General features: G+C 42.4%; 1 protein-coding gene across 14 annotated transcripts in view; it reads left to right on the forward strand.

The window, feature by feature from the left end:
- Positions 1-27,481, forward strand: part of FMNL2 (formin like 2) — a 312,817-nt gene that overhangs the window by 264,204 nt on the left and 21,132 nt on the right. For 7 of the 14 annotated variants that reach the window (XM_045033816.1, XM_045033815.1, XM_045033820.1 and 4 more), the window contains 7 exons: positions 10,083-10,157; positions 15,122-15,232; positions 17,889-18,038; positions 20,522-20,623; positions 22,555-22,867; positions 23,209-23,421; positions 26,038-26,058. In XM_045033816.1, coding sequence (XP_044889751.1) covers positions 10,083-10,157; positions 15,122-15,232; positions 17,889-18,038; positions 20,522-20,623; positions 22,555-22,867; positions 23,209-23,421; positions 26,038-26,058 — 985 coding nt within the window. The remainder of the gene's footprint in view (positions 1-10,082; positions 10,158-15,121; positions 15,233-17,888; positions 18,039-20,521; positions 20,624-22,554; positions 22,868-23,208; positions 23,422-26,037; positions 26,059-27,481) is intronic. The other 7 variants (XM_045033821.1, XM_045033818.1, XM_045033822.1 and 4 more) reach the window with 2 other exon arrangements.

Raw genomic sequence — 27,481 nt, forward strand, 5'->3', positions numbered from 1 at the left:
TGAGCTGAAGTCGGATGCTCAACTGACTGAGCCACCCAGGCGCCCCTGTATTTTTATACATCTTCTAAAGTCTAGCTTAATATTCATGCCCCGTCTGCCTCTGCATTCAGTTGTGTTGTTTTGGTGGAAGTAGTTGAAGAAAATTCAGCCTCACACAAATGTATAGATTGAAAAGGAAGTATTTTAATAGAATTTATAGTTAACAGTGGATATTTATGTTTTGAAGCTATACTATACAAACACTGGACAGGTAGTAGCTTCTTAAAGTAGAATCTGAAACTGTATTAATGAAATTCTTGTACTCTTGTTAACTTTAAAATTTATTTGCTTGTCTTGTACCTTGAATGATTGTAGTTTTGTAACAATATGCAGTAGTTAGTTGGGAAATACCAATTCACTGAATTATTCACATCTTCTAAATACTGACAGATTTTATCATGCAATATTTAAAAGAAATCACATTATTTTCACCACCAAATTCATCAGAAAAATCTGTAAATATTGGAAAAGCTGCCAAACTTACGAGGAATAGAAGTTCTCCACAATTCTCAGCTTTGCTTGAAAGCTCAATTTTTGTCACTGGGAAGAAATATTGTCCGTTTCCTTCATCCATTTTCAAGAAAATTTCCTGCCACATTTTTAAGTCTGAATAACTGTAGTGTGTTAGTTATTCTTTTAAATAATGAAAAGATGGCTAGATCGTCTTGCAACTAGAATAATCACAGAAGCCCTTTTACTCAAGACACCCGTATTTTAGTAAATAGCAGAAGTGCTTTAGGCAGGCTTCCCATTTTGTCCTATAGAATACTAAACAGGTATATATTCACTGGTCAAGATGGAATAAAATTAATATTTTTTATTGCATCATCAAGGGTATTTTTTATTTAAGCTTTTAATTTTAATTCCAGGATAGTTAACATACAGCGTTAGAATAGTTTCAGGTGTACAATATATTGATTCAGCAGTTCTATACATTATTCAGTGCTCTCTATGATAAATGTACTCTTAATCCCCTTCACCTATTTCACCCCTCCCCCCACCCACCTCCCCTCTGGTAGCCATTTGTTTATTCTCTGTAGTTAAGAATCTGCTTCTTGGTTTCTCTGGTTTTTTCCTTTGTTTGTTTTCTTAAATTCCACATTATGAGTGAAAACATTTCTCTGACTTATTTTGCTTAGCATTATAGTTTTTAGCTCCATCCATGTTGTTGCAAATGACAAGATTTCGTTCTTGTTATGGCTGAATAATACTCCATTACACATACACACACACGCCCCACATCTTCTTTATCCATTCATCTATTGATAGACACTTGGGCTGCTTCCACAATTTGGCAATTGTAAATGATGCTGCGATGAACACCGGGGTGCATGTATCCCTTTGAATTAATGTTTTTGTATTCTTTGGGTAAATACCAAGCAGTGCGATTACTGGATCATGTGTTAATTCCATTTTTAACTTTTTGAGGAACCGCCATACTGTTTTCCACAGTGGCTGCACCACTTTGTATTGCCACCCGCAGTGTAAGAGGGTTCCTTTTTCTCCACATCCTCGCCAACACTTGTTGTTTCTTGTATTGTTGATTTTAGCCATTGACAGGAGTGAGGTGGTGTATCATTGCGGTTTTGATTTGTATTTCCCTGATGGTAAATGATGATCATCTTTTCCTGTGTCTGTTGGTCATCTGTAGGTCTTCTTTGGAGGAATATCTGTTCCTGTCTTCTGCCCATCTTTAATTCAGTTTTTTGTTTTTTTGAGTGTTGAATTGTATCAGTGCTTTAGGTGTTTTGAATACTAACCCTTTATCAGATATGTCCTTTTATCAAGGGTATTCTTAAGTGACTCTGGCTTTTTGTTTTAAATGGACACTGATGAATGCAATGATTACTGTAATACTTAGTGCCAATGCCTTGAGTTGTGCCCAGGCAGCAGTGGTTTTATTCACCCACCAATTGTTTCTGCACCACTTCTGCCTACTCTGTGAAAAAGGCACTAACACCTTAGTGTCATTGTAATAATAGTTCTGACCTCACAGACTCTGTGAAAGGGCCTCAGAAACCCTTGGACCCAGAACCATTACTTTAAGAACTGTTTCCCAAGTACACTGTCTGCTCTCTTGTTGGGCCAGGTGGAAGTGATTCCATTTAAATGAGAGTAGGGTCCTCCTGATAGACATCCAGGATTAGGGCAGAGCACAGAAGAAACTGGAGGAGATGTGGAATGAGAGGAGGGAGCAGTGGACAAACCTCAGGCATTTGCCTGTTTGTGCACCGAGGTCTTTGATCTAGCAAACAAAGAGTCCTTGTCTTTAAGGGCTCTGAAGTCATTGCACATCTTTGTTAGATTTAGTTCGACTTGTGATTCGGAGTGAAGAGAGCATGGGTTGACATCTGCCTCCCAAGCAGGCCCTGAGATATGTGGTGACAATGCCACAGGATTTAAACAACTCCTCTCCTGTGCTGTTGGTACAATTCAGTGAACATTCGATGACCGCTAGAAAGTGTCATTGTGTCCTCTCCCTTGCCTTGCTGGGCCAAATTGGGTATGCTCAAAGGAGGAATCTGTGAGGAGAAATGAATGGAAAAAAAAAAAAAAGGATAGTGTTACGCCTTCTCCTACTTTAGAGGAGTCTGATGGATCAGTCATCCCAGAGAAGACCAAAGGCCTTTGCTTGTCATTTAGTCCTCAGGTAGCTAGTTAAATACCAGTCTGTCTTGAGCTGCAGTGTATTCTGGTCTTCCTGTAGGAATAGAAGACTTGAAAGAATCTCCATATGTTCTTACTGATGGCCAAGAGATATGTCTTATATTGAAGCCAGAAAGAGTCAAGTCAAACATTAGGAATATTTCTGGAAGATGTCATTTGTGAAGAACTGTATTGTGCAGTCTTACTCTCTAGAATGTAGTGAAGGTCATTTTTGTTCAGGGAAGTGGTAAAAAGGCATTTCTCATTTAAGATGTGGTGTTTCAACGAGTTATTCTTTGGGGACTTTACTAGCCCTTCCATCTGTGTCAGGACTCTTTCGGTACAGCAGAACACATATATGAAAAGTAGAGGGTCATCTGGATGTTTTGTGTGGCTCATGCCAAAACATCTGGATGTTTGAAACATCTGGAAAAGTGGCTGAAATTTCCACGAGGGTGATTAGCATTACGTGGATGAAACCTCTGGCTCCTAATCAGATATTTACCGGTTCAACATTGACAGAAATGTTGTATTAATTTATGGGGGAGGAGGGTTGAATAGACTGTAGAGTGCATTCCGTTGTGCAGCTTTCCATAGTTTTCTGCAGAGTGGAATAAGGTGTTTTAGTTGCAGAATGTTTCAATCTGATGAATATTTCTGCCTTAAGTCCCGGGAGACATGAGAGCCAGCAGTAGGTCCAAGTGGTGTGCTTCTGACCCAGCAGCCGGGTGGTATCAGTGTGTGAAACGTCCAGGTACCTGAGGGGAGAGAGGTTGTAGACCCCTGCAAGCACAGAACACCCCAGCAGAGTGGTCTTCTGTCAGGCCGTCATGGGGTCAAGTAATCCTCAGACCGGGGGCACTCTCAGTGGAAGGTAAAAGATGCTCTTCACCTAGGGCAAACTATGAAACGACTGTTGACTTCATGCGGCCCTGAGAAGAAAACGGAACTTTTGTTCCTGGGCAGGCCCCGGGAAGGGTAGCTTAATCAGTCATAATAGACCGTGCCTCCTAAGAGGTGCCTTCCTGCGGGGAGCCGTGTGGATCACAGGGGCCTATTGTGAGGGAGAAAAAGAAAGTATTGAAGCAGGCACCAGGCAAGCAGGGCAAGAAGGAAACGCTTAAGCAAGGGGCCTTTAATTTTTATGTAACTAACCCAGAAGCATGTTTTATAACCACCTCATAAGAGTCAGGCCTCAGTCTGGCTGCAGACTTTGTGTGGTGCCCTGGGAGCTGTTGCTGGGGAAGCCAAAGACAGTCATTGACCTTGAAGGGGGACGGAGAGGTGGCTGAAGGCCGGCAGTCTGTTGTTCATTTCAGCATCTGGCTGGCGAGAATACTCTTTATTACAGGCTTTTGTAAAACCATCTTTTCTTTGCTATTAGCCTTAAGGGAAATCCTCCCCTAACCCCTGTTCACCCTTAGAGACGCTTTAAAGCACTGCCTCTTTTGCATCCAGAGCCCCAGATTTATCCAAATGGTTTGGGACAGTGTTCAGAAATGTCTTTCACAGATGGAGAGCAGAGTTGAGTCGTTTTTTGGCACAAGTTGTGCTTTTGCTTCAGTTCTCCTTGAAGTGAAAATGTATGTTGTTTGTCCTGGGTGTGGCCCATTTTATCTGGGCAGGGCAGGATTTATCTGCTTTATAGGAACCAGTGAGCGAGATGCTGTGAGATAGTGCCCTGGCCCTTATGTATGGTACACAGGACCTGTGTAGCTGAGTGCCTCCCTCTAAATTTGGTTTGTGTAGAGCTTCCAGGCTGGTCAGTTTGGGAATATCATGTTATATGGCCATGCCTAGATTAGAATTTTAGAGCTTCAAGATAGCAAGTGAGGTTTTTGGTTTTTTTTTTTCTTCAAACTTTTATTAGCAATGAAAACCTTCAATGAAACTTTTTTCAATGAAATCTTATCAGGCAACTCAGTGCAATAAAGCAGAGCTGGATAAACCAGGACGGCAGTCCCAAGAACCTTTCTTACTTGTGTTTTTCCTTTGCCTGCCAAGCTCCCCCTTTGGGAGCCCCCCAAGTATTCCTCTGTCACCCTTAAGGCTTTCTAAAAGCAGCCTTGAAAACAAGAAATATAACCTAAGGCTCTTGAATTAATGAATGTGAAAATGGAAGTCTAGAGAGGTTCACCAAGTTGTCCAAGCTCACAGCAGAGTGGTGGCAGAGCTGTGACTTATGACCCAGGTTTTAGGGTCCCCTGCTTAGTCCTATATCTGCCCTCATATCCCCTGACCCCATCAGTGTTAGAGCTTCAAGGTGCAAAGAGGAGTGGATGTTAGGCAGGACCTCAGGGATGGGTGGATGTTTAGTAAACTGAAGTCTGTGGTCCACGACCTGAGCCTGAGGGTTTTTGCTTTCTGTGGTGTTAGTCAGGGCCAGGGTATTGACTCACATGAGACTGATTTATAAATGAAGGTGCCTGTTCAGTTTACAGCAGAGTAATGTTTCTCCAGGACATACGCTTTTATCTTCCTGCTGTCGGACTTAATTTTTGGTAGCCCTGGCTGCCAGTAGTGGAAGCCTAATTCCCGATGGAGTATTCTCTGCAGTCTCCTCTTCGGGGCCTATCTGTGGCTGCAATTTCTTCAATTTGCTCATTCCCCCACCTACTTCAGTGGCTTCTTATCACCGATACAGTAAGTTGGTGTTAAAGCTAGCTGGGGGGAATGAGAAATACCTTTGATTATATGAAAGTCAAGAAATGACAGATTTCAGTTGCCACAAAACAGTTTTTTTTTACTTGAAAGTTCTCATATCATACGTTGTCTGGCCTTTGTTGGCACATGGCAGATCTCTGCAGCAATATATAACGTTCAGTAATACATACGTGCGGATACGTTCCTGGCTCTTATGTACACTTTGGTGAAGTCCTTGCGTGCATCCCCATGAAGGCCAATCAATGTGTGGATTCTGAATGCAACTGAGAATTGCATCTTGTTTCTTTTATCCTTCCCGTTTTCTAAAACCAGGTCAGTGTCAAAGGAAAGAAGAGACACGTTCAGCCATGGTTGTCCCATTTGAACCAAGTGTATGGGGGTGGTCCAGATGTGAGCAGTATGAGCTGAGACGGCTTTCCTTTGATGCCGAACACAGCTTTACCAACCTCCCCAAACATATCTTCCCATTTCCTGTGGGATTACGGTATACACTTGTTTAATGATTGCTGAAGTATTGTAGGAACAAATGTGAATCTGGTTTGCATGCTTCCTTTCCTTCAGTAGAAATAAAGGGGGCCTCTGGAATCCCTGCTGTTCCCATGGAGCAGTGTCAGAAAATACCACCCTGAATTCATTAGTCGAGATTGGCAGCAGAACTGTCTACCTAAACCTCTCCAGAGAGGGGCTTGGTGAAGCTGACAGGAGAGGCCCTTCTGGGTCTCCCAGTGAGTGAGGAGAGTGGTCCATCAGATCATGCTTCCAAAGCTCCTTGAAGCTGGCATCTCTGCTGGCCATATGTCATTTTTGTGCATTGGGATTCTTTTCACCAAGCTTACAACAGCTATAAATTGGAAGATATTAAGTCTGTTGTTTTTGACAAAGGTATTTCTGTTTCCTAACACATATGTTCTTAGCATGGATTTATCTGTTGACAGGATGCTCTCTAAAGAAATGCTTATATTCAAAGCTCTTTTATTTTATTTTTTATTTATTTTTGAGACAGAGACAGAGCATGAGCAGGGGAGGGACAGAGAGAGAGGGAGACACAGAATCCAAAGCAGGCTCCAGGCTCTGAGCTGTCAGCACAGAGCCCAACACGGGGCTCAAACCCACAAACCATGAGATCATGACCTGAGCCGAAGTTGGATGCTCTACCGACTGAGCCACCCAGGCGCCCCTATTCAAAGCTCTTAATGTCTGTTTCAGTCCTGTCTACCAGGGTACTACATGGTTTTTGGGATCTTTACCCAGCACGAAATTAATCTAATATTGCTTGTCCTAGTTTTGATGCCTTTTTAAAAAAAAAAAAATTTGTTAACAGGCTGTGAATCATTTTCTTGCTGCCCATATGTGCTTTCCTCAGCCATATAAAATCCCTTTTTTCTAATGCCTTGCACACAGTCTCTGATTTGGGAGTTACCTTATTATTCATTGTACCTATGCAGGGGCAGTGGGTAAATTCCTACTTCATTCCCATGATAACCAGTTATAGTAACTGTATCTCCTTATTGTTAAGTCAGACATTGAATGAGTTGGAGGATTAATGATCTGGTTACCTGGTTTACAATTGGTAGTCAGGCTTTAATCTGCTGGTCTATATTATATAAGCTACTGGTTCAATAGCCACGGATAGTTGTTAAAAGCACAGATTCCTAGTTCCATTGTGGAGATTTTCATTCAGTAGGTCTTGATTTGGATCCAGGAATCCACCATTTTTAGAAGTTCCATGGAAGAAGAAAAAAAAAAAAAAAAAAAAAAAGGTTAGAGTGCGAGAGAGCCAAAGCATAAGAGACTGTTAAAAACTGAGAACAAACTGAGGGTTGATGGGGGGGTGGGAGGGAGGAGAGGGTGGGTGATGGGTATTGAGGAGGGCACCTTTTGGGATGAGCACTGGGTGTTGTATGGAAACCAATTTGTCAATAAATTTCATATAAAAAAAAAAAAAAGCTCTTGACTGGAAAAAAAAAAAAAAAAAAAGAAGTTCCATGGAAGACTGGTGCAGGCACATCAAGTATATGCCCAGTGTCATGATTGTGGTTTTCTAACAAGAACATTTTTCATCTGTTGTTGTCTCAGATGCGAAGATAGTTTAAAGCATTCCAGGATTAAGTAATATATGTTTATCTGCACATTCTAGGCTGTGTTGGAGAAAGAACATCAATCAGGCTGGCACTTGGGGACCTGGTTCTAGCTTCTGCATTGACTTTTCATCAAATTATAGATGTATGATCTGTCTAGGTATCAGTCTCATTCATAAATAGAGGGCACCAGGTACTTTCCAGATTCCTGACATTCTTTGATTTGAATGGTTTTGCGTGGAAGGAATTGTATTCATCATCACTGTTCATTGTTAGCTGTTGCTTCTTCTAGTTTATTGAGTGCTAGCTGCTCAACAGACCATTAGTCACAGCTTCTGGTAGCTGGTAGCTGTTTGCAGTTTCAAGACAATTTCTCTTCCTTTCTCCTGCCACTACCAACCTCCCCAAAACAGATTGAAGTAAACCATTCACCTGGGAAACAAGTTCTTATGTTGGGGTTTGTCTTAAAGAAAATTCAGGTTGTAATTCTGATCCTTTCCATATCCAGCCTTGGCAGTTTTCACCCACTGGGTCCTTTTTGCAGGCTAGGGAGTTTTGTCCCTTTGGGCACAAGATGTGGCTTATGTCATAGTCTAGGGAGCTGTGCTTGTAATGCCTCAACCCCCCGCCTCTTAACAAACCTTTTGCTTCCAGGAATTTGCTTCATATTCTCCAGAGGGGCTGGCTGAGATGAGTGGCAGAACAAAGTATCCCTTTAAATGTCTCTGCCTTTGTGGAGTTGCATCAAAATGATCTGTAGTGTTTTTTAAATTTTTTTTTAACGTTTTTATTTATTTTTGAGACAGAGACAGAGCATGAACAGGGGAGGGGCAGAGAGAGAGGGAGGCACAGAATCGGAAGCAGGCTCCAGGCTCTGAGCCATCAGTCCAGAGCCCGACGCGGGGCTCGAACTCACGGACCGTGAGATGTGACCTGAGCTGAAGTCGGACGCTTAACCGACTGAGCCACCCAGGCGCCCCTCTGTAGTGTTTTTAAAATTGTGCACATGCGTGTCACCCAGCACCCCCCGGTCCTATTGAATCAGGCTCTGTCGGTGGGATTGGATTCGTGCTTTTAAAGGCTTGACTTCCAGTGCTCCCTCTGGAGCCTTGTTGTCTTCCTCCGGACTGGGTTCATGCACTGTTTCTTCTGTAATTATTTTTTGTTAAGGCAGGCATAAATACGTGGAGAGTCGTTGTCTGAATACGGTAAAGTGTGGTGTGCATCTATTGAGAAAATTAAGTTGCCTTGGGACTTAGAAGGCCCTCAGAGGCTGAAGGCTTAATGTTCCCATCACATGGTTTGGACAGGAATTACCACTAAAGATTTACCTGTAGCACCTGTCTACTATGGGCTGATGGTTCTGTTTTCGTCAACGTGATCATCCTCTCATTAAGTGTATCTTAACATAATTAGTCATTTGTCCTTTTTTCAGTGTAATTCAACAAATATTATTGAGAGCTTCCAACATGGTAAGCATTGTTTTAGATGCTGAAGGTAGTGTAGTGCACCAAACAGACAAAACTGCTGTCTTCTTGAATCTTCCTCTTCACTGAAATAAATATTTATGTGGGATTTAACATGGCGGAATTAAGTGGCTGCATTATAACATTATGAAACACCATTTTGGGGGAATTTTTCAGGATCATCCTACATATATTTCTAAGATCACAAATAGAACCAAAAAACTGAGCTAAGCATGTGAAACCCGGATTAAATTCAAAATGTTAAGACTAGGGACTGTCTTACTAACACTACATGTAGCTCAAGGGTGTTCAGGTGCATACTTTCTGAAGGCAGAAAGAATAAGCCAGTGGGCTCCAAATAAAGGTTGGTAAGGTGACTGGCAGAATTGAAGTTTATCCTTTAATTTTGGGAACAAGTCTCCAGAGAGTTCTTACTTGTTACGAATCTTTCCTTGACTCTGTATTTTTGACTCAATGTAGACCCAGATCCTTTGGAGCACTTGAGTTCATAGTGATTTATCTTGCCCTTTTACCTGTTCGGTGAAAACATTAATTTGAGCTGAATGTTTCAGGCCTCTGGGCTGCTAATTTATAAGTTCCTGCAAATTTCTGTACTTGCCTTAAATGAGTTAGTAGAACTTCCCAAGTGTCTACTGTAGTACTAGATACTTTACTGCTGTGGTGTCTACTTCTGTGTTGTAGTTTATGTTAAAATCACTTGATTTAGATGTAATAGGAGCATTGTCAATCTGCTTTTCAAGGAACTTAAATACTGAATTGTCCAAATCTTTTAGCGTACCTGTTTTAAAAGTGCTTTTGTAAAAAGGAAAATGGGGGGGGGGGGGGGGGGGGCGTTGCTACAGTTTTCCTCTTTTAAACCATAACATTTTGAGATTCTGCATGCAGGCTAAAAAATTGTTGGACTGCAAAAATAACCAATGAAAGGAAAACACATTTGACATAGATTTCAATATATCGGGGAACATTTAAAAGAAACTAAGGCTTAGCTTTAGGGCCTGGCTCATGTTGCTGTTTGTGAGTTCACCAGCTTAGAAGAGAAGGAAACAGTGTGTGAGAGAGGCAATAAAAAGATATTCTGGAAATAATTATTAATGCTAAAATTCCTGCCTCTAATTTTAGAATGCTTATGTTTGGAATTTCATATGCGTGATGAAAATGTGTATTTCAGGTTTGCGGAGAAAAACAGCGCTTTGAGAAGTTGATGGAACATTTCAGGAATGAAGACAATAACATAGATTTTATGGTGAGTTATTCCAGGACCACATTACAATCAATAAGGCAAGCTCAGTTTCTGCACTTTTTCCTAAACCCATTTATGTTTATATATGATACATATGTGTGTGTATGTGCATATAAATGTTACAAAGGACAGAAAATTGAGTGTAATCTGCTATAGATTCGATCTAGAGTGTTCCTCACAATCTGTATTTTTCCCTTACAGTGTTTATTTCCATTTTTATTCCTCGTGCACATACTGTACTAAAGACCCAAAGTACTAATTATTTATAGCAAATAAAGGATGAAAGCATGCATTTGGGAAAAGGATGTTAACTGCTGGGACATATACCTGCGGTTGCCAGCTTTAGCTGTCAGTAAAGCTGCATCAGGATCCTGAAGATAGAAGTCAAGAATCTAGGATGCTTGGGTGGCTCAGTCAGTTAAGCATCCAACTCTTGATTTCTGCTCAGGTCATGATCTCACGGTTCATGGGATCGAGTCCCATGTCAGGCTCTGCACTGACAGCATGGAGCCTGCTTGGGATTCTCTCTCTCTCTCTGGCCCTCTCCCGTCTCTGTCACACACACACACACACACACACACACACACACACACACACACTCACTCTCTCTCTCTCTCTCTCTCTCTCTCTCTCTCTCTCTCTCTCTCCCCCCCCCCCCCCATCTCTCTCTCTCTCAAAATGATCATGGGGGAAAAACAAACAAACAAAAAAACCCAGAAAACAAGAATCTTGCCCATTTTGCTTTTTGTATACCTCAGCCAGTGGCTTTCTCCAGACTATATTCTCAAAGACTAGAGTGCTTTGGTTTGTAGAATTGACTGTACATATCCCCCAAATTACTCTACAGGGGTGATTCCTGCCCTGGTAACTCTGTGAGGGCAGAGTTAGACTGCAGTTCTCCTTAGTGGGATAATTCACATGTAAGGACGTGTGGTTCAGCGTTAGGACTATCCTCTTCAGGTTTGAACAGCAGTAGGAGTTTGAGAACTTCCAAATTCATACACTTAAACCTTAATCTTGGACTGAAGATAGACAGTTTCTGAGACACACTTCCCGTGGGTGGATCCAGATCTGCAGGCTTTCTTTGACCTAATCCAGTTGACATACACAGCTCCTGCTCTGGGGAGGTCTCACCTGGGCTTTGTCCCTCAGGTCACTTCTAGCTCGGAGCAGGTATACCAGTCACTCCTTAACATTGTGAGTCTTCTAAAACTTATGCTTAGGGTGCCAGGCACAGTTTTCATTTGAATTGCTTTAGTGGCTGTAAAACATGAAACATAATTTTGGAGATTTCTAACCCTTTTATGTGAATTTTTTTTCTGGGTCTTTACATTTTATATGCATCCTAGCCCTCAGGCCCTTCTGAAAGTAGTGAGAATGATGAAATTGTTTATAGAGAAGTCTTGCTGTTCCATAAAGCATGTTATTTGCTGTTTAAAAAGGCAAAAAATGTGAGACAAGGAGTGCTGTTACACTGGCTTTTTAATTAAAAAAAAATTTTTTTTTAAATTTATTTTTCAGAGAGAGAGAGGCAAAGTTCAAACAGGGAAGGGGCAGTGAGAGGGGGAGGCAGAGAATCTGAAGCAGGCTCCGGGCTCTGAGTAGTCAGCACAGAGCCTGATGCAGGCTCGAACCCACAAACTGTGAGATCATGACTGACCGAGCCACCCAGGCACCCTATACATTGGCTTTTTAATTTTGCTGTTAGGATTTTGGGGAGTGTTTAAGGCCCGTGTTTGCACTAGTGATAAATATGTGAAGAAGTCATACCCTGGCTCACTGTGGCAGTTTCTTTGCTCTGCCTTCATAGGGGCAACTTATTTGTTCCTGAAAGCTGAGGTTGCAAACTGGAGGCTCCCAGGCTGAGCCAGCCTATAGGCTTGTGAGTTTAGTCTGACAGTGATGTCCTTCCATTAAAAATTTGAAAGTTGTGCATACAAATATAGATTTCTAATTTTTTCAATTAAAAATTTCTGCCAACACTAGGCCCTGTTTTTGCAGAGTATCAAGTGCTGGAGCCAAGTAGTCTGTCTGTCTGTCTTTCTTTCTTTCTTTCTTTCTTTCTTTCTTTCTTTCTTTCTTTCTTTCTTTCTTTCTTTCTTTCTTTCTTTCTTTCTTTCTTCATTCTTTCAATGTTTCCTTATTTTGGGGGGGGAGAGAGAGGGAGGTGGAGCGGGGGAGGGGCAGAAAGAGAGGGAGACATAGAATCAAAAGCAGGCTCCAGGTTCTGAGCTGTCAGCACAGAGCCCGATGCAGGGCTTGAAGTCACCATCCCTGAGATCATGACCTGAGCCGAAGTCGGATGCTTAACCCACTGAGCTACCCAAGCTCTGCTCCCCCCCACCCCGCCCATTTTTAAGTCTAAATATCCTCCTTCTAGTTTGCCGTGGTCCACACCATTTCTTACTGTATTACACGTGGTATACTTCACTCATTACCATACCTTGTGGATCCCTCTGCCATTTGAGTTTGTGCTGAAATTATATATAATTAAGCCCTTTAAAATGCCTGCACTTCTTAGAAATGAGAATATATTTCTTGTCATTTACTTATATGTACATGCATCAAGGAACCTAATTTAGAAACTGCTAATATACAGGTACAATGATCAATTCATCTGTCACCTAGCAAAATAGTTGCTTCTCAGGCATATCATAAAACTCAACAACTATTCAGAAGAGAAATGGAAAAATCCAACCATATTTTCCTCCAGAAAATGAGGCTTTTCTTAAACTGTCCTTGGGAATGCAGTTAAGTTGCACAACCTCCTTAACAACATATTCCTCATAAAATACAATATAAATTTTTCTAATGCAGCAGAAGGAAGAAGGAAAAAAACCCTGACAATCTTTCTTTAGCTCATTTAACCATAGAACTTGAAGTCATTTTTTCAGTTACATTGCAAAAGAATCTCCTTGAACCAAGAGAGTTGACATATCTTCCAAAGATAGCCAGTGTATAACATATACTCAAAGAAGAGTCTAACTCGATAGAAACAATTTGAAAAAAGATAAAAGAAACTGGGTTTGGAGGAGAGAGGAAGAAGGCAGTTTTCAGAGTAAATGTGCATCTGGATCCCTCACTCACTTTACCTTTTTGCGCAGGCTGTGTTTACCCATAGAGGGAAAGGATTAGTAAGATATTTTTACCATAAATAAACTGTCACTATTTTTTTTTTTTTAATCATTTTGCCTCCTTGTATAGACTGCATTTACCCATTGAGGGGAAGTATTAGTTAGGTATTTTCACCATAAATAAACTGTCATTATTTTTTTTTTTTTAAGTTTTATATATTTACTGTGAGAGAGGGAGAGAGCAGGGAAGGGCCAGAGAGAGAGAGAGAGAGAGAGAGAGAGAGAGAGAGAGAGACAGAGAGAATATCCCAAATAGGCTTCACATTGTCAACTTGGGGCCCGATGTGGGACTCAGGCTCATGAACCATGAGAGCATGACCTGAGTCAAAATCTAGAGTCAGATGCTTAACTGATTGAGCCACCCAGGTGGCCCTAAACTGCCAGCATTAAAACCAAGATAGGGACTCCTGGTTGGCTCAGTTGGTAGAGCATGTGACTGTTGATCTTGGGGTTGTAAGTTTGAGCCCCACTTTGGGGACAGAGATTACTTAAAAATAAAACCGTAAAAAAAAAGGAAAAAAGAATAGATCTGTTCAACTTTGTTTTGTTCTTTACCAAACCGGGGACTGATTTTCTCTGTGGCAGGTCTCAGGGCCACTGATGCAGTTGTGGGGAGCTAGTAAATCGAGGGGTTTTGTGGAACGGAAGCCGGTTGATTGTTTAAAACAGAAAGATGGGTCAAAGATCCTATTACAATCTTGTTGGTATGGTCGGGCCCATAGTGAAATTTTAGAAGTGATTATCCTGTGGTACGATTATAGGTGATTTTTTAAAATGTTCTTTTTTATAATAATTTTCACATTTTCTATAACATGCCTGTAATAACTTACACAGTTTGTTCTATATACCCACCCATAAGACTTTTTAAAAAGTTTTACTGACAGGTGGTTAACATAACATCTAACCTACCCATTGAAAGTGGACAATTCAACGCATTTTTTGCATACTTGCAGGGTTGTGTGGCCATCACTGCAGTCTAATTTAGAACACATTGTCATCCCAGAAAGACCCCGTCATAGTTACTGCCCACTTCCTATCCCCAGACCTAGGCAGCTGCTAATCTACTTTCTATCTCCACAGACTTGCCTGTTCTGGATACTTCATATGGATGGAATCATAACTTATATGGTCTTTTATGACAGACTGGTTTCATTTAGCATAATGTTTTCAAGTTCATCCACATTGTAAGATGCATCAGTACTTCACTGCCTTTTTATTGTCACCTAATATTCCATTGTGTTGATAGGTTATATTTTTTAACCCATCACTTGATGGACATTGCGTTCCCCCCCCCCCCCCCACTTTCTGGGAAATAATGAATAATATAAAATAATACGATATATAGAATATATATTAGTTATACTAATATAAATAATAGTAAATAATGCCATTATGAACATTTGTGTATAAGTTTCTGGATGGACATGTATTTTCATTTCTCGTGGGGATATACCCAGGACAGCGTTGCTGGATCCTATGGTAACTCTGTCATTAATATTTTGTGGAATGGTCAAACTTTTCAAAGTGGCTGCACTGGTCTACATCTCTGGCAGCAGTGGATGAGGGTTCCACTTTTTCCACCTCCTTGCAGCTCTCGGTATGGTTTTCCATTTTGATCATGGTCACCCTAGTGGATGACGAGGGGTATTTTACTGTGGTATCTCTATGACTTTTGAATTTGAAAAATTACAAAATATTTTTAAAGACCCAATGAAACGAAGGAAAAGGAGGTCGGTGAGTGAGTTTAGATTTGTGTAATTGAAAGCATATGCCTATGTTTAAACTGAGAAAACAAGTTTTCAGCCATCTAACCCACTGGCAATTTCATTGCAGGTGGCCTCTATGCAGTTTATTAATATTGTAGTCCATTCAGTAGAAGACATGAATTTCAGAGTTCACCTCCAGTATGAATTTACCAAGTTAGGCCTGGATGAATACTTGGATGTAAGTATAACTGTGACCTTTGGCTCCAATGTAAGACTTGATTTATTGCCTACCTTCAAGATACACTTCCGCCGTGACTAAAGAACACTTCAGGCTCTGTACAGTCAAGTATCGTAGCACTAGTTAAAGGGAGCCTGAGTGATGCAATTTGCCAGGGAAACTGGATTCTTGAAGACCTCCTGGGAGCTCAGTCTGTCTTCTGCCAGCAGCCTTTTAGTGTTGGAGTCAGACAACCTCTTGTAGCCTCTCACTGTAGCTCACCTCTGCTCTTGAACTCTGTCTGGACCAAGTCTCATTGCACCCTTCATCTGGGCTATTGGGCAATCCACGTTCTTGGTTACTCTGGGGACCCTATCTGGGCAGGGGAGGTCAAACCAAGACTGTTAAAGAGTGATGAATAAATGCTTAGAGTATAAAAAAGTCATGAGGAAATGGACACTAGAGACTTCCTCCTGTAGCTGTTAAATTCTGTTTAATGCATTTGTGGCTTTAGAAGTTCCACTTTTAAGTTCTCGGTTCGTGAAGAGATCTAAAGTTTCTCTTTCTCTGCCTCCCCTGTGGAAGTGCTCAGCCAGTTCCCTATAGTTCTTCCTTCACCTAAGAAACAGCAAGTTTATGTGAAAATCATAAATGGACTTGAATAGCTGTGTGTGCACAGGATGCCCTCATGTCCTTTCACTCTTGAGCAGTTCTGTTTTCCCTTCTGTACACCAGTGGTCCCCTTGAATTTGAAAGGCTACTAGTGAGAGGGCAAGAATTGTTGAGCTCAATTTCAAATCTGTTTCTAGCCCTGAAGAAGAGATATAAGCACTTCCCTTGGACATCTCTGGATTTCAGCTGCCCATCTTCGTCAGGACTGAAGCCAGGGAATTACAGTGTACTGTGAGGCAGAATCGTAGCATTGGTTACTCTCTGAGCTCATCAGCTGGCTTATCAGACCAGCCAGGCTGCCCTAGGGTATACTGGCCTAAAGTTGTCTAAGGACTGTACTCAGGGAGAGTCTGATGGATTTTCATTAAAGAGTGGTTTGAATTGTTTTCTTATCTAAGTTATCACTAATATCTTTGACAGAATATGGTATTGAGAGGTTTTTTCCTGCTCTGAGGTCAAGGTTTCTCAATCCTCTTTCCCTACGTATCCTGGGAGTGGCAGTGTTTGAGCAAAAATGGGGTGTATAGATTGCTAATGGCATTCTGGGTTCCATTTTGTGATGGTCGTGCTGAGCTCCTTCAGGTCAAGGCTGCGATAGCGAATCATAACACATTAGGCAGTGCCTGTTACTCATTGTGTACTTTGTGAAAAAACCTTCTGAGCTGCTTCCTCATTTCCCTTTCTAGGCTTCGTCCTTATTGTGATGTCTTTTTCAGTTTATACTTTTTTTTTTTTAATTTTTTTTTTTAACGTTTATTTATTTTTGAGACAGAGAGAGATAGAGCATGAACAGGGGAGGGTCAGAGAGAGAGACACACAGAATCTGAAACAGGCTCCAGGCTCTGAGCTGTCAGCACAGAGCCCGACGCGGGGCTCGAACTCACGGACCGTGAGATCATGACCTGAGCCAAAGTCAGACGCTTAACCGACCGAGCCACCCACGCGCCCCCAGTTTATACTCTTAAACTAAGATGGAACGTACTCTCTTTAGGGCACACTAAGTTGAAGAATTCCAGATTAGACCTAGGAGCAAATCCCTCTTAGAATTTATGTCGAGCCTAAGTCCTCTGAAAAGTTGAAGATTTTCCCCAAACTCTGTATTTCTTGAATTTTTGTGGTGTGTTGGTTCTGGACCCTCATAGAGGTGGTTAGAAGATTAATATTATAAGCACATAATAAATACTTCATTCGTTTACAGAAACCCAGCCTTGTTAGTGGCCATTGATTTGTTCAGTAAGTATTTATTGGTGTCATCTGTATGCCAGTATTATCCTAGCCACTCATCTGTTCCCCCAGGGGAAGTCAGGACTTGTGTTACTTGTAAGGAAGATTCATAGGTTACCTTGACCTCTAATTTCACCTTAAAGCTGGTTGACTTCCTTTGGATGCCTGGGTCTGTAATGCAATGAGTGGCTTCCTGATCTGTGCTTTGGGAAGCCCAGAACTCCTTATGCTGGGGCAGTATCTTAAGTTATGATGGAAGGCAGATTCTAGCAACTTATGCTGAAATAAGCCCCCTGGCTACTTCACTCTCTACCCATGTCTTCTCCACCTCCCATCCAACCTAATCCTCATTGGAATTACCATCTCTGCCCAGGCAAATTACTGCTGCTACTGTAACCACCTCTTGCACACAGATGCCTCTCAAATTTGTTACGTGGGACTGTTGCTCCTTCTGCAGCTGCTCTTAATTTTTCTATAGTCCGATTTCACCTGTGTCAAGATGTATTAGTTTGGAATATGCCTACATGGGGACTATATCTTTGGGAAGGATTAGGAAGGAAACTTGTATATATTTGGAAGAGGGTGTTCATCGGAAAGTAATGTGATTATACCTTCTTAGAAGAACACTCCGTAATTGTCGTGAGGAGGATGCTACATCAAACCTTCTCTTGGCACAGATTGGACTGTTTGAAACAAACAAAAACCACATAGGCTGTTGTATCATTATGCTCTGTGTCCACAGCTGTGCTGATACCGCCTTCTCTTGTGTTTTGATTTTTAGAAACTGAAGCACACTGAGAGTGATAAGCTGCAGGTGCAGATTCAGGCTTACCTGGACAACGTATTTGACGTGGGAGCTCTGCTGGAAGATGCTGAAACCAAGAATGCAGCCTTGGAGAGGGTGGAAGAGCTGGAGGAGAACATTTCTCATGTAACTACATCTTGGGAAAGGAAAAACTGTCTTTGTGTAACTGGGTGCCAAGCAGAATGAGTGTTGGCTGTTACCGCAGAAAATGAAAGGATTTGGAGTATAGGGATGAACTGCAGCTTGAGATCGAGAGCTGTCAAAAGCCACCCGGGGTTCTTTCAAACAAGGCATGTTTGTTACTTAAAACTAAAGGGAATCCATTGCCTTGCCTTAGCTCACCTGCTCAGTTTCTGCTGAGCCCAGATTTCCTGGCCATCTTACTTACCCCAGAGGGTGAGGTGATTGGCGCCATGTAGAGGGGAAATGAAACTTGAGTATGTGAATTTGGGCTGATGTGAAGACCTTTCTACTCATACTCTCTGAATATAAGTCATCTTCTACCACATGCGTTCACACGGGCCCATGGAGGATGGGTTCTAGCGCTTTGTGCTAAAATAAGCCCCAGAGCGAATAGACTATTATCAGTGTCTTCCTCACCTCCCACCCAACCCAGTCCCTCAGTGGAACTGCCATTGCTACACATTTCAATTTCTTTGGAAGTTTGGATTTATTTTTTTCTTTAAAGTTTGTTTGTTTGTTTAGAAAGAGAGAGGAAAAAAACAAGTAGAAAGGAGCAGAGACAGAGAGAGGGGAGACAGAGGATCCAAAGCAGGCTCCGCACTGACAGTACAGAGCCCGACGTGGGGCTTGAACTCATGAAACGTGAGATCATGACCTGAGGTGAAGTCAGACGCTTAACTGACTGAGCCACCCAGGTGCCCCTGGAAGTTTGGTGTGACGTATCAGTAAGTTCTATTTCACTCCTGGTCTTCTGAATATAAGTCAGGTTCTGCTGAATGTGTCCATACAGGCCCGTGGACAGGATGGTCTTGTTTCTTCTTGATGGCCAGTCTTCTAGTCCTGCCTTATGCTTACTCACGTGCAGTAAAAATTCATTTCAGCTACAAGGATTTTCAAGGAAATTAGTGAGCGTTCCCTTAAATCTTCTTCTTTGAGGAGTGTCCTATCAGTGTTACATTAACTCTGTCTCAGGGCAGGGACTTATTTTGATTTGAGGGATTTATTTCACCACAGACTAAGTTGAATATAAGTCTAAAGGCCTTCAGAGGTTGTCCATTTATTCATCCATTAAGCAAATATTTGAATATTGTGAGAATGAACAGAAAAATGGTGCTTCTTAAAGACCTAAGCATTGTGAGAACCAGATTTGTTTGTTAAATTCTGCTTGACAGTGTCCTTGGCTGTAATTGAATTGTCTCTTTTTAGAACAATATTATTTTCCCATTTGAATGGTCCGATTATTTCCCTCTACACTTTCTTAGTTGAGAGTATTGTATGTGTGTGACGTCCTTCACCTTTGTCCCTCACTCTGAAAATGGCATCTTCATGGCTGTGGTTAAGCCAAGTTGGTGAGCCAGCCATTCCCGCCGCCGCCCCCTCCCCCCTTTGTTAAGTGTTGTAGTGACCTGCTTGGCACCTGCTTAGGAAGGGCATTTATCGGCCTTGCCCTGAAAGATTCGTATCCTATTCTGAACCTGATCAGCATTTTAACCTCCACCCTTCGTCCTCACCTTGCCTCTCTGGTGTTCTTTACTTGTGATTGTTTTCAGTGAGATGTGGGAAATCAGAAGTAGCTCACTTTCAGAGGCTTGTGGGAAAAGTAATTAGTTAACACGTGGCTCACACTATCTTCCTCTTGAAGCCTCAGCCAGCTGTCCATAACCATACTCACATAACCCACTTTTTTTTTTTAATGTTTTATTTATTTTTGAGACAGAGACAGAGCATGAGCAGGGGAAAGGCAGAAAAAGAGGGAGACACAGAATCCGAAGCAGGCTCCAGGCTCCAAGCTGTCAGCACAGAGCCTGACGGGGTGGGGGCTCGAACCCACAAACCATGAGTTCATGACCTGAGCCGAAGTCGGACACTTAACCGACTGAGCCTCACATAACCCACTTTTGAAGTAGGCTGCCTGTTTATTTGAACTGTCCCTCCAAATAACTTTTATTACTTGGGTTAGTTTGGGTCAAAACAAGCAGTACTATTTTTTAAGCTGGTGTTCTGTAATATCAGAACCATGTTTTCTGGATGGATAAATTTCAAAAGCTTGTGCCTAATGGCCTTTTCTTAGTGAAGGAAAGGTGAACTTCCCCTCTTGCCTCACCTCCTATTTCCCACCCTTGCAGGCTCACGTTGGTGGCCCCTTCTGCCAGCCCCTGAGGAAATTGAGGGAGGTACACTGTGTATGTTGAAACACTAAGGAACTGACATATGGGTTTTATTAAGGATCATGTATAAATTATTAATTCCTATTAGAAACAAATAGGTATTCAGAATCGTATTATGAATATTAATGTTTCCATAAAAACAGCTTGCAGAACACATGCAGGACTCCGGGCCCCAATAGAGCTCTACTTTCTGAGAACCGAGGACCTGATGAGAATGGTCGTGTGTTGTGACACAGCTTCTCTTTTATACCTTTATAGTTGTCTGAAAAGCTGCAAGACACAGAGAATGAAGCCATGTCCAAGATCGTGGAACTGGAAAAGCAGCTGATGCAGAGGAACAAGGAGCTAGATGTTGTTCGAGTGAGTGTGCTGACGGCAGCTGCCCCAGATGGGCATTGCAGGGAAGGTGCCCCAGCTTTAGTAGAATGTGGACTACATTCATGTCAGAGGAATGCATTGATGCAACGTATTTATTGGAATCATTTCAGAGGCGATACTCAGATGAAAAGTACACATAGTTAGGGATGGATACACATGTGTTTGCAATCAAATGTTGGGGGTTCAGTACTTCCTTATCACAGTTTTCGAGAGCAACAATATTTTCCCATCTGGACAAGTCTGACTTGATTCAGTGGATCACCCATTTGCTTGGAAATAAAAACACAGCACAGATTTAATTCATGCCACTTATTTATTTTTACTAGGACTTGGACTTCTTTGTATTTTTTTGCTTTGCTTCTACTTGGAACCAGATTTGGTGGTTGCCGTGGAAACGGTGAAATCACAACACAGGCAAGATCTAATGTCATTCACCAAAAGAATTAAAAAAAAAAAAAGAAAAGAAAAGGCAAAGCAAAACCAATCCATTTTATTATCAGATGATCCCAGCTATTTTATTTGGCCTTAGCATTGTTTTACCTTACATGTCAGGTTTTTATGGAGTGCCATCCGTGTGTTTGGAATTGTGCAGAACATAAAGTCACCAGAATGCCTGGAGGGCTTTCAGGCAAATGGCTTGCCTCTACACCATCGTTGATGAAATGGCACATTTTACGCGATGCTTATCATGTCTGTGTGTGTTGCTTGATATTTTGACATGTCCTACAGTTAACTCTAGGAAATTTATTTTTTGGCACGCCATCGAGACAGAGTTGTAGCATATGGACTCAATTCAAGTCAGACTCTCAGATTATTAATAATAGACAGGGTGTGAAGAATGTTTCCCTGCCTGCTGGAGGTTTGTGGTGAGAGATCACATGTGCAAGACCCAGCAAGTAAGTTCCAGAAAATCCTTTCCCTGGAACCTGCGTGAGCCCCTTATGAAAGGAACGAGGACAGCCTTTAAGTTGAAAATTGTAACTTTTTTGTTTTCTGCTAAAAACCTGGACAGAAAAAAGTAATTAGTAGAGGGAAGCATTGGCCTATTCTGTTAACTGCAAACCAAAAGGAAAAGGTTACAGTGATTGCTGTCCTAAGCTTGTAGGAGGGCATTGTGAAGGCCAGAGAAACCCATTCAAGAACAGTCAGCCCCTGGGTATTCATGAGTAGATTCTTCTATGCTTTGCAGATTTTTAATCCCAGTCTGACTTCTATCCAAATCTGACTTAGGGACTTTTGTCTACTGTTAGCCGATACGTGTCTAGGAGTTACAAATGAATTTTAAAACAAGTAAAAAGGAAAACATTCTGCCCCACCGGAACATCCTCGGGATATTCCAAAGTCAGCTATAAAATTATTTTTGGGTCATCTCTGCCTTGCTTGTCTCCACCTGCAGGGAAAATTGAGTTAGCTGTACTTATTAATGGAAAGAACTATATTGGTGATAACTATATTGGTGATAACTAATTGGTGATATTGCATGCATTACCAGTGAACAATTGAGAATGAATAGGACTTTTATAGGAGGCTGAGTTCTATAGAATTCTTATGTGTATATCAGTATCCTTCTTTTTAATTTTTTTGGTTATTTTCTTAAAAATTTTTTTTTAATGTTTGTTTAATTTTGAGGAAAAGATGGAGTGTGAGCAGGGGAGGGGCAGAGAGAGAGGGAGACACAGAACCAGAAGCAGGCTTCAGGCTCTGAGCTCCGAGCTATAGGCGCAGAGCCCAGTGTGGGGATCGAACTCTCGAACTGTGAGATCATGACCTGAGCCACAGTTAGATGCTCAACCAACTGAGCCACCCAGATGCCCCTTGTTTGGTTATTTTTTTGATCCTCAATTTGCCAATCTGATGGTAAGAGGTATGGATGTTGCATGAAGATAGACTGGTGACTGCGAACTCTTTTGCAGGAAATCTACAAAGATGCAAATACCCAGGTTCACACATTAAGGAAAATGGTCAAAGAAAAAGAAGAAGCCATTCAAAGACAGTCTACCCTGGAAAAAAAGATTCATGAACTGGAGAAACAAGGGACCATTAAAATTCAGAAGAAAGGGGATGGGGACATTGCCATTCTGCCAGTTGTGGCTTCTGGCACATTGTCCACAGGGTCAGAGGTGGCAGTGGGTAACTTTGTGGGACCAGCAATGGGGGTTGCCTCCTCGGGCCCCCTGCCCCCTCCTCCCCCACCACTACCTCCATCGTCAGACACACCTGAAGCAGGTGAGGAGCCTGGTAGGAGAATTGAGGGTAGTATTTGGGATATTTGTATTTCTTCTTTTATCCGCTGTCCGTTTGTGCACTTTGCTTTTCTTGGCATTTTCTTCTACTCACTGATTTTAAAAACTTTTTACATTTTGAGATTTAGGTTATAAAACTTCATTTTACATATGCTGCAGTAGATTCTTTATTTCTCACTGAGTAGATTTTAGAGTCACTGAAAAAAATCCCGTGTCCTTTTCATGATTTTGATTTTGGATTCTTTTATGTGCATGTGACATCCAGCAGGTGAAACCGTTCTCCTATTTTCAAAGGCAATTTGTGTCTTCTTTTTTTTTTGCTAGTGCAAAATGGCCCAGTAACGCCACCTATGCCACCACCGCCACCACCCCCTCCCCCTCCCCCACCGCCTCCACCCCCTCCTCCTCCCCCTCCTCTCCCAGGTCCTGCAGCTGAGACTGTGCCAGCTCCTCCTTTACCTCCCCCACCTCCTCCCTCTGCACCCCCGCTGCCTGGGACGTCCTCACCCACAGTGGTTTTCAACTCAGGACTAGCAGGTAAGAGCTTGGAATGGAGTCCTGGGTACTTGTGCAAGAAATACTCATTTGTGTTACCCCTGGAGGCCTTAAAGCCGTTCTTTGGAAGTCCAAGTCTCGTGCAGTCCCATGTATCTCCTCTTAATATCATTCCTGCTAATGTAGCCAGTAAAGGGGAAGTTCTTCACAGGAGGCATTTTTCTCTGAGTAGCTGTTGTTACACTCTCTCTAGCAGGGAGTTCTGATTTGCCAGTCTTCCCACCTTCCACTCTCCCCACTAGGAAAGGGAAGGAAAACTAGTTACCTTCTTAGGGATAAGTGCATTTTCATGGGTTCATCAAACACCTGTGGACATCTGTAGTAGTCAGAGCTCTGTTTTTGGAAGGTATTTGCAATGTTCTTTACAAAAGGAGAAAATGCCTTTCTGTGTGATTGCCTGATGTAGGTTTCCAGGCATTTCTCCTGTGCATTTGAAGATAGAATTCACTATAGTGGAGCTGAAGCTTCAAGGGAAGATGTTGCCAAAAGCGGTATCTGTGTGCCTTGAAATGCTTCCGCATAGCACATGCTGCCCTCCTGCTAGCCAGGGTAGAATGCGGCACCCCTCACCAGAAATAGGGTGTGGGGGGGGCGAGAAGAAGAGAGCTGTTCTAATGCCTTGAAATAGAAGTTCTGATTTCTGTCTGTTGGAAGTGACTTTTTACTATTTTCTAAAATACCACAGTGATTTTCTCAGTCATGGAGCATTTCTCTGGCATTTTGAATTGCTCTGAGCTTTGCCATGTCATGTCTGCGTGACATCAGATAATTCTGCTTCGTCCTCTACGTCTGTCTCTTGGTGAGGTCTCTTATTTCTGATGCAGAACTACCACTCTTACACGAGTGGTAGTTCCCAGAGCATTTTGTCCAATGTCTACATGACCATCTTAGCTGTAAGACATTTCCAGGCTGCCCACTCCATCCCTCAAGAGTGTCCCAGCAGCAGCTGTACTGGCTAGCCATTAGGGCACATTCATCTGAGTGACCCAGAGCAACCTCCTTAATTCATGTCGAAGCTGTGGTGTTTACTTCCACCCCAACCTCCACAAAATTGTCAGAGAAAGAAATAAGATGCTTGTTGAAAGTAATGTTCACAGTAATCCAGTGATTTAGTTCTACCTTTCAAGGTCTCCCCCATTTAGTACTTTCTTCTAGAACTTCTACTGCTTCTGAAGGACAAAAGTTGAAGGTGTATCTTCATGGAACTGTTGGGTTTTGGAATGTAAGCAAACCAAAACCTCTTGAGAAGCCCCAGGAATCCATTCCATCAACAGGCTGCTCTCAGTGACTGAGTGTGAAAACCTGGAACTGGCATGTGCACCTGGCTCACTGATGAGGCTTTCCTTGTAGCGCCCGGAGACACGGCTGCTATGGGGTGTCTCCTTTGCTACTACTTCCTTTGTCCTTGGCAAAAACTCCGTGTGGCAGAGCCTCCACTCCCATTCGCTCGAGCTCTCCTCTAGAACTCACAACTGCTTTGGCGAAGCGAAAGAGCCATGAGGCTACAATGCACAGGTCCAGGGCTCCCTCCGGTAGAACGCTTGTCCTCTCTGGTTAATTTTTTTGCCTGGGTTCTTCTCGCTACTTAACTTTAAAAATTTGCAGGCTCTCTCAATTGCCTCATCTTTAGAGTGTGGAACTCTCTGTTCAGCTGATGACCACTGCTACCTTCAGGGTTCTGCAGTTGGAAGTTGTCCCTTATGTGTCTTACACCATTTTTAGAGGACCGTATGTGGGATTTATGAAACTTCTCTAAGTGCCGTAAGTGCCCATTGATGGACTACAAGATGTTCTGTTTTATAAGATTTAAGGATTATGAGATCATTATGGAGCACATTTTGTGAGGTGTGTTGCCAGTGTGTTGGGTAACTTTCTCCCTGGAATCAAGAGGCCAGACAGAGTCAGGATGTCCCAGTAGGGCCAAGAGACAGAGCTGGGATGATATACCAAGGGCTCCCGGAACTCAGAAGCCTGTGACATTGCTAGGCCCTGGGATCCATGGGCAACAGGATGGCCTATCTCTTCAACAAGGCAATGAGCAGGTGTGTGCTTGGTGGCTAAGACGGGACCTGAACGAGGTCCTCTAATTTTATCTAGTTTTCTTTGCATTTTAGAGAGAAAACATAGTGTGGAATGTATATTTGGAGGGTAAGGCTTCTTCCTCAAATCTTTGATGGAGCAGTCTGGCTTCGTCCTCTACGGTCATCTGTAACAGACTGCTGTGCTGTCTCTTTGGGAGAATGTGCTTGGGAAGTTCACGATGAGAATTTATACTTGGCTGATTATTTTTCATTAAAACATTTCTCATTTCTTCTGCAAGACCTAGCACAATTCAGCATGGCTGTTTGGGACCACTATAATGAAATCATTTTTTCCCCTTTTCTAAAAAGGATTACTTTTTAAAACAAAATAATAAGGGAGTCTTCAAGTCAGGTCCAAATGGAAATAAATTTTTGGCTCTGTGCTGCCTTGTGAAATGTGTCCAAGAAGCATGAAATTCTCTGCTAAAAGTGCGTGAATTGCTGAGTGGCTTGACTCTAACCATATCTAATTTTTTTTTTTTTTATATTTTCTTTGTTCTCTCTGCTTCCACAAAAGATGGGCCAATCAAGCTTTTCTGTAGGTTGCTCCTCACTGAGTGTTTTGAGTGTTTGCCATGTGTTCCTGTTGGTCACACTGTGCCTTGACATGTTTTCACTCCATCTTACATGGAACCATTGCATTTTGACCCTGTGTCTGTGGGAAGTCTCGCTGTTGGCTGACTGTTGTTCCAGGTTTGCTCGTGCATTTTAGTAGAATAGATCATGGCTCGGCGAGCAGACAGCCTCGATTTTATATGCCATATTCCTTTCCCCCTAAGAGAAAAGGAGTGGGTTTTTTTTGTTGTTGTTGTTGTTGTTTTGTTCTGTTTTGTTTTTCCCTTTTAGTTTAATTGTCATAGTTGGATCCAAGGCATCAATTCTAGGAGGATTTTAGATTTATTCTGGGGGAGAAAGGGTAGTTGCTCCACAGGACAAGGACAGGCTGCTAGGTGCTGTGTTTCCAGGCCTTTCCCACTGATCTCCAGCTCTCTCCATGGAACACCTACCACCACGTGGAGCCGCTGCCTTCAGCCTGAACCCTGCGAGCACTGTGTCTGTCATGGTCACCTGTAGGCCTCTCCTTCTGCAACCCACCCCCCCATTCCCCATTGGGAGTTAGGATCACCTTTCTGAAGATGACCTATTTTTGCCCGTGTTCTGATCTCAGGCTTATTTTTAATCTTGCTGAGGAGTTAGAAGTAGCGTGGCTGCAGATGGAATGACTTTTAGCCAGTGTCCTGAGGCCTGCGGTATCTGTGGATGGATGGCGGAGTCCAATGGCACCAAGCCGCCAGCTCAGACTGTGGAAAGATCCCCGTACAGCTTTTCCTCTACTCTTGCTTTTTCTCCCTCCATGTTGTTCAAAGGCCAGATTAGAGGAAGGTCTCTTTCTTTGTCCTGTGGAGGACATGGGTTTTCCTGGGCAGTGTAGACCTAAATGAAGGGCAGCGAGCAATCCAACACTTCTGGGGGTGGGGACTAAGGTGTCACGTGGTGGTAGAAAGGCCTGGTTTACAAAGGCAGTGTTTGTGTATTCCTGCATGCTTTTCTGTGGATTTATCAGATGACATTCCTGCTGTTTATATGGCTTTCGTAACTCTGGAGGAATGGCAGGCAGCCAGGTAAAAGCCCAGCGTACGTTGGGTTTATTTTGTTGTGCACTGCAGTTCTCTCCTGTGCTGATGATGGCAGATAGTGAAGCTCCCAAATAGTGTAGTGGGTGTCCCGGGATAGACTTAAGAGGGTACATGCGTCTAGCTAGATGGGTCTGGAAGACTGCTTTATGATGTGTCCTTAATTAATGGAGTTTTTAATGGGTTTCCTTTTTTTAGCTCATTTCCCCACAGTGAGAGGATTCGGCAGTTCCTTACCTGACTCCTAGAAGATAGATCCCTTCCTCTCTATTAAGAGGTTTTCTGTGTTTTTTAATGGGTTCATTGATACCTTCTAGCTGCATCTAG

This window comes from Felis catus, chromosome C1, assembly GCF_018350175.1.
Source record: "Felis catus isolate Fca126 chromosome C1, F.catus_Fca126_mat1.0, whole genome shotgun sequence".
Lineage (NCBI taxonomy): Eukaryota > Metazoa > Chordata > Mammalia > Carnivora > Felidae > Felis > Felis catus.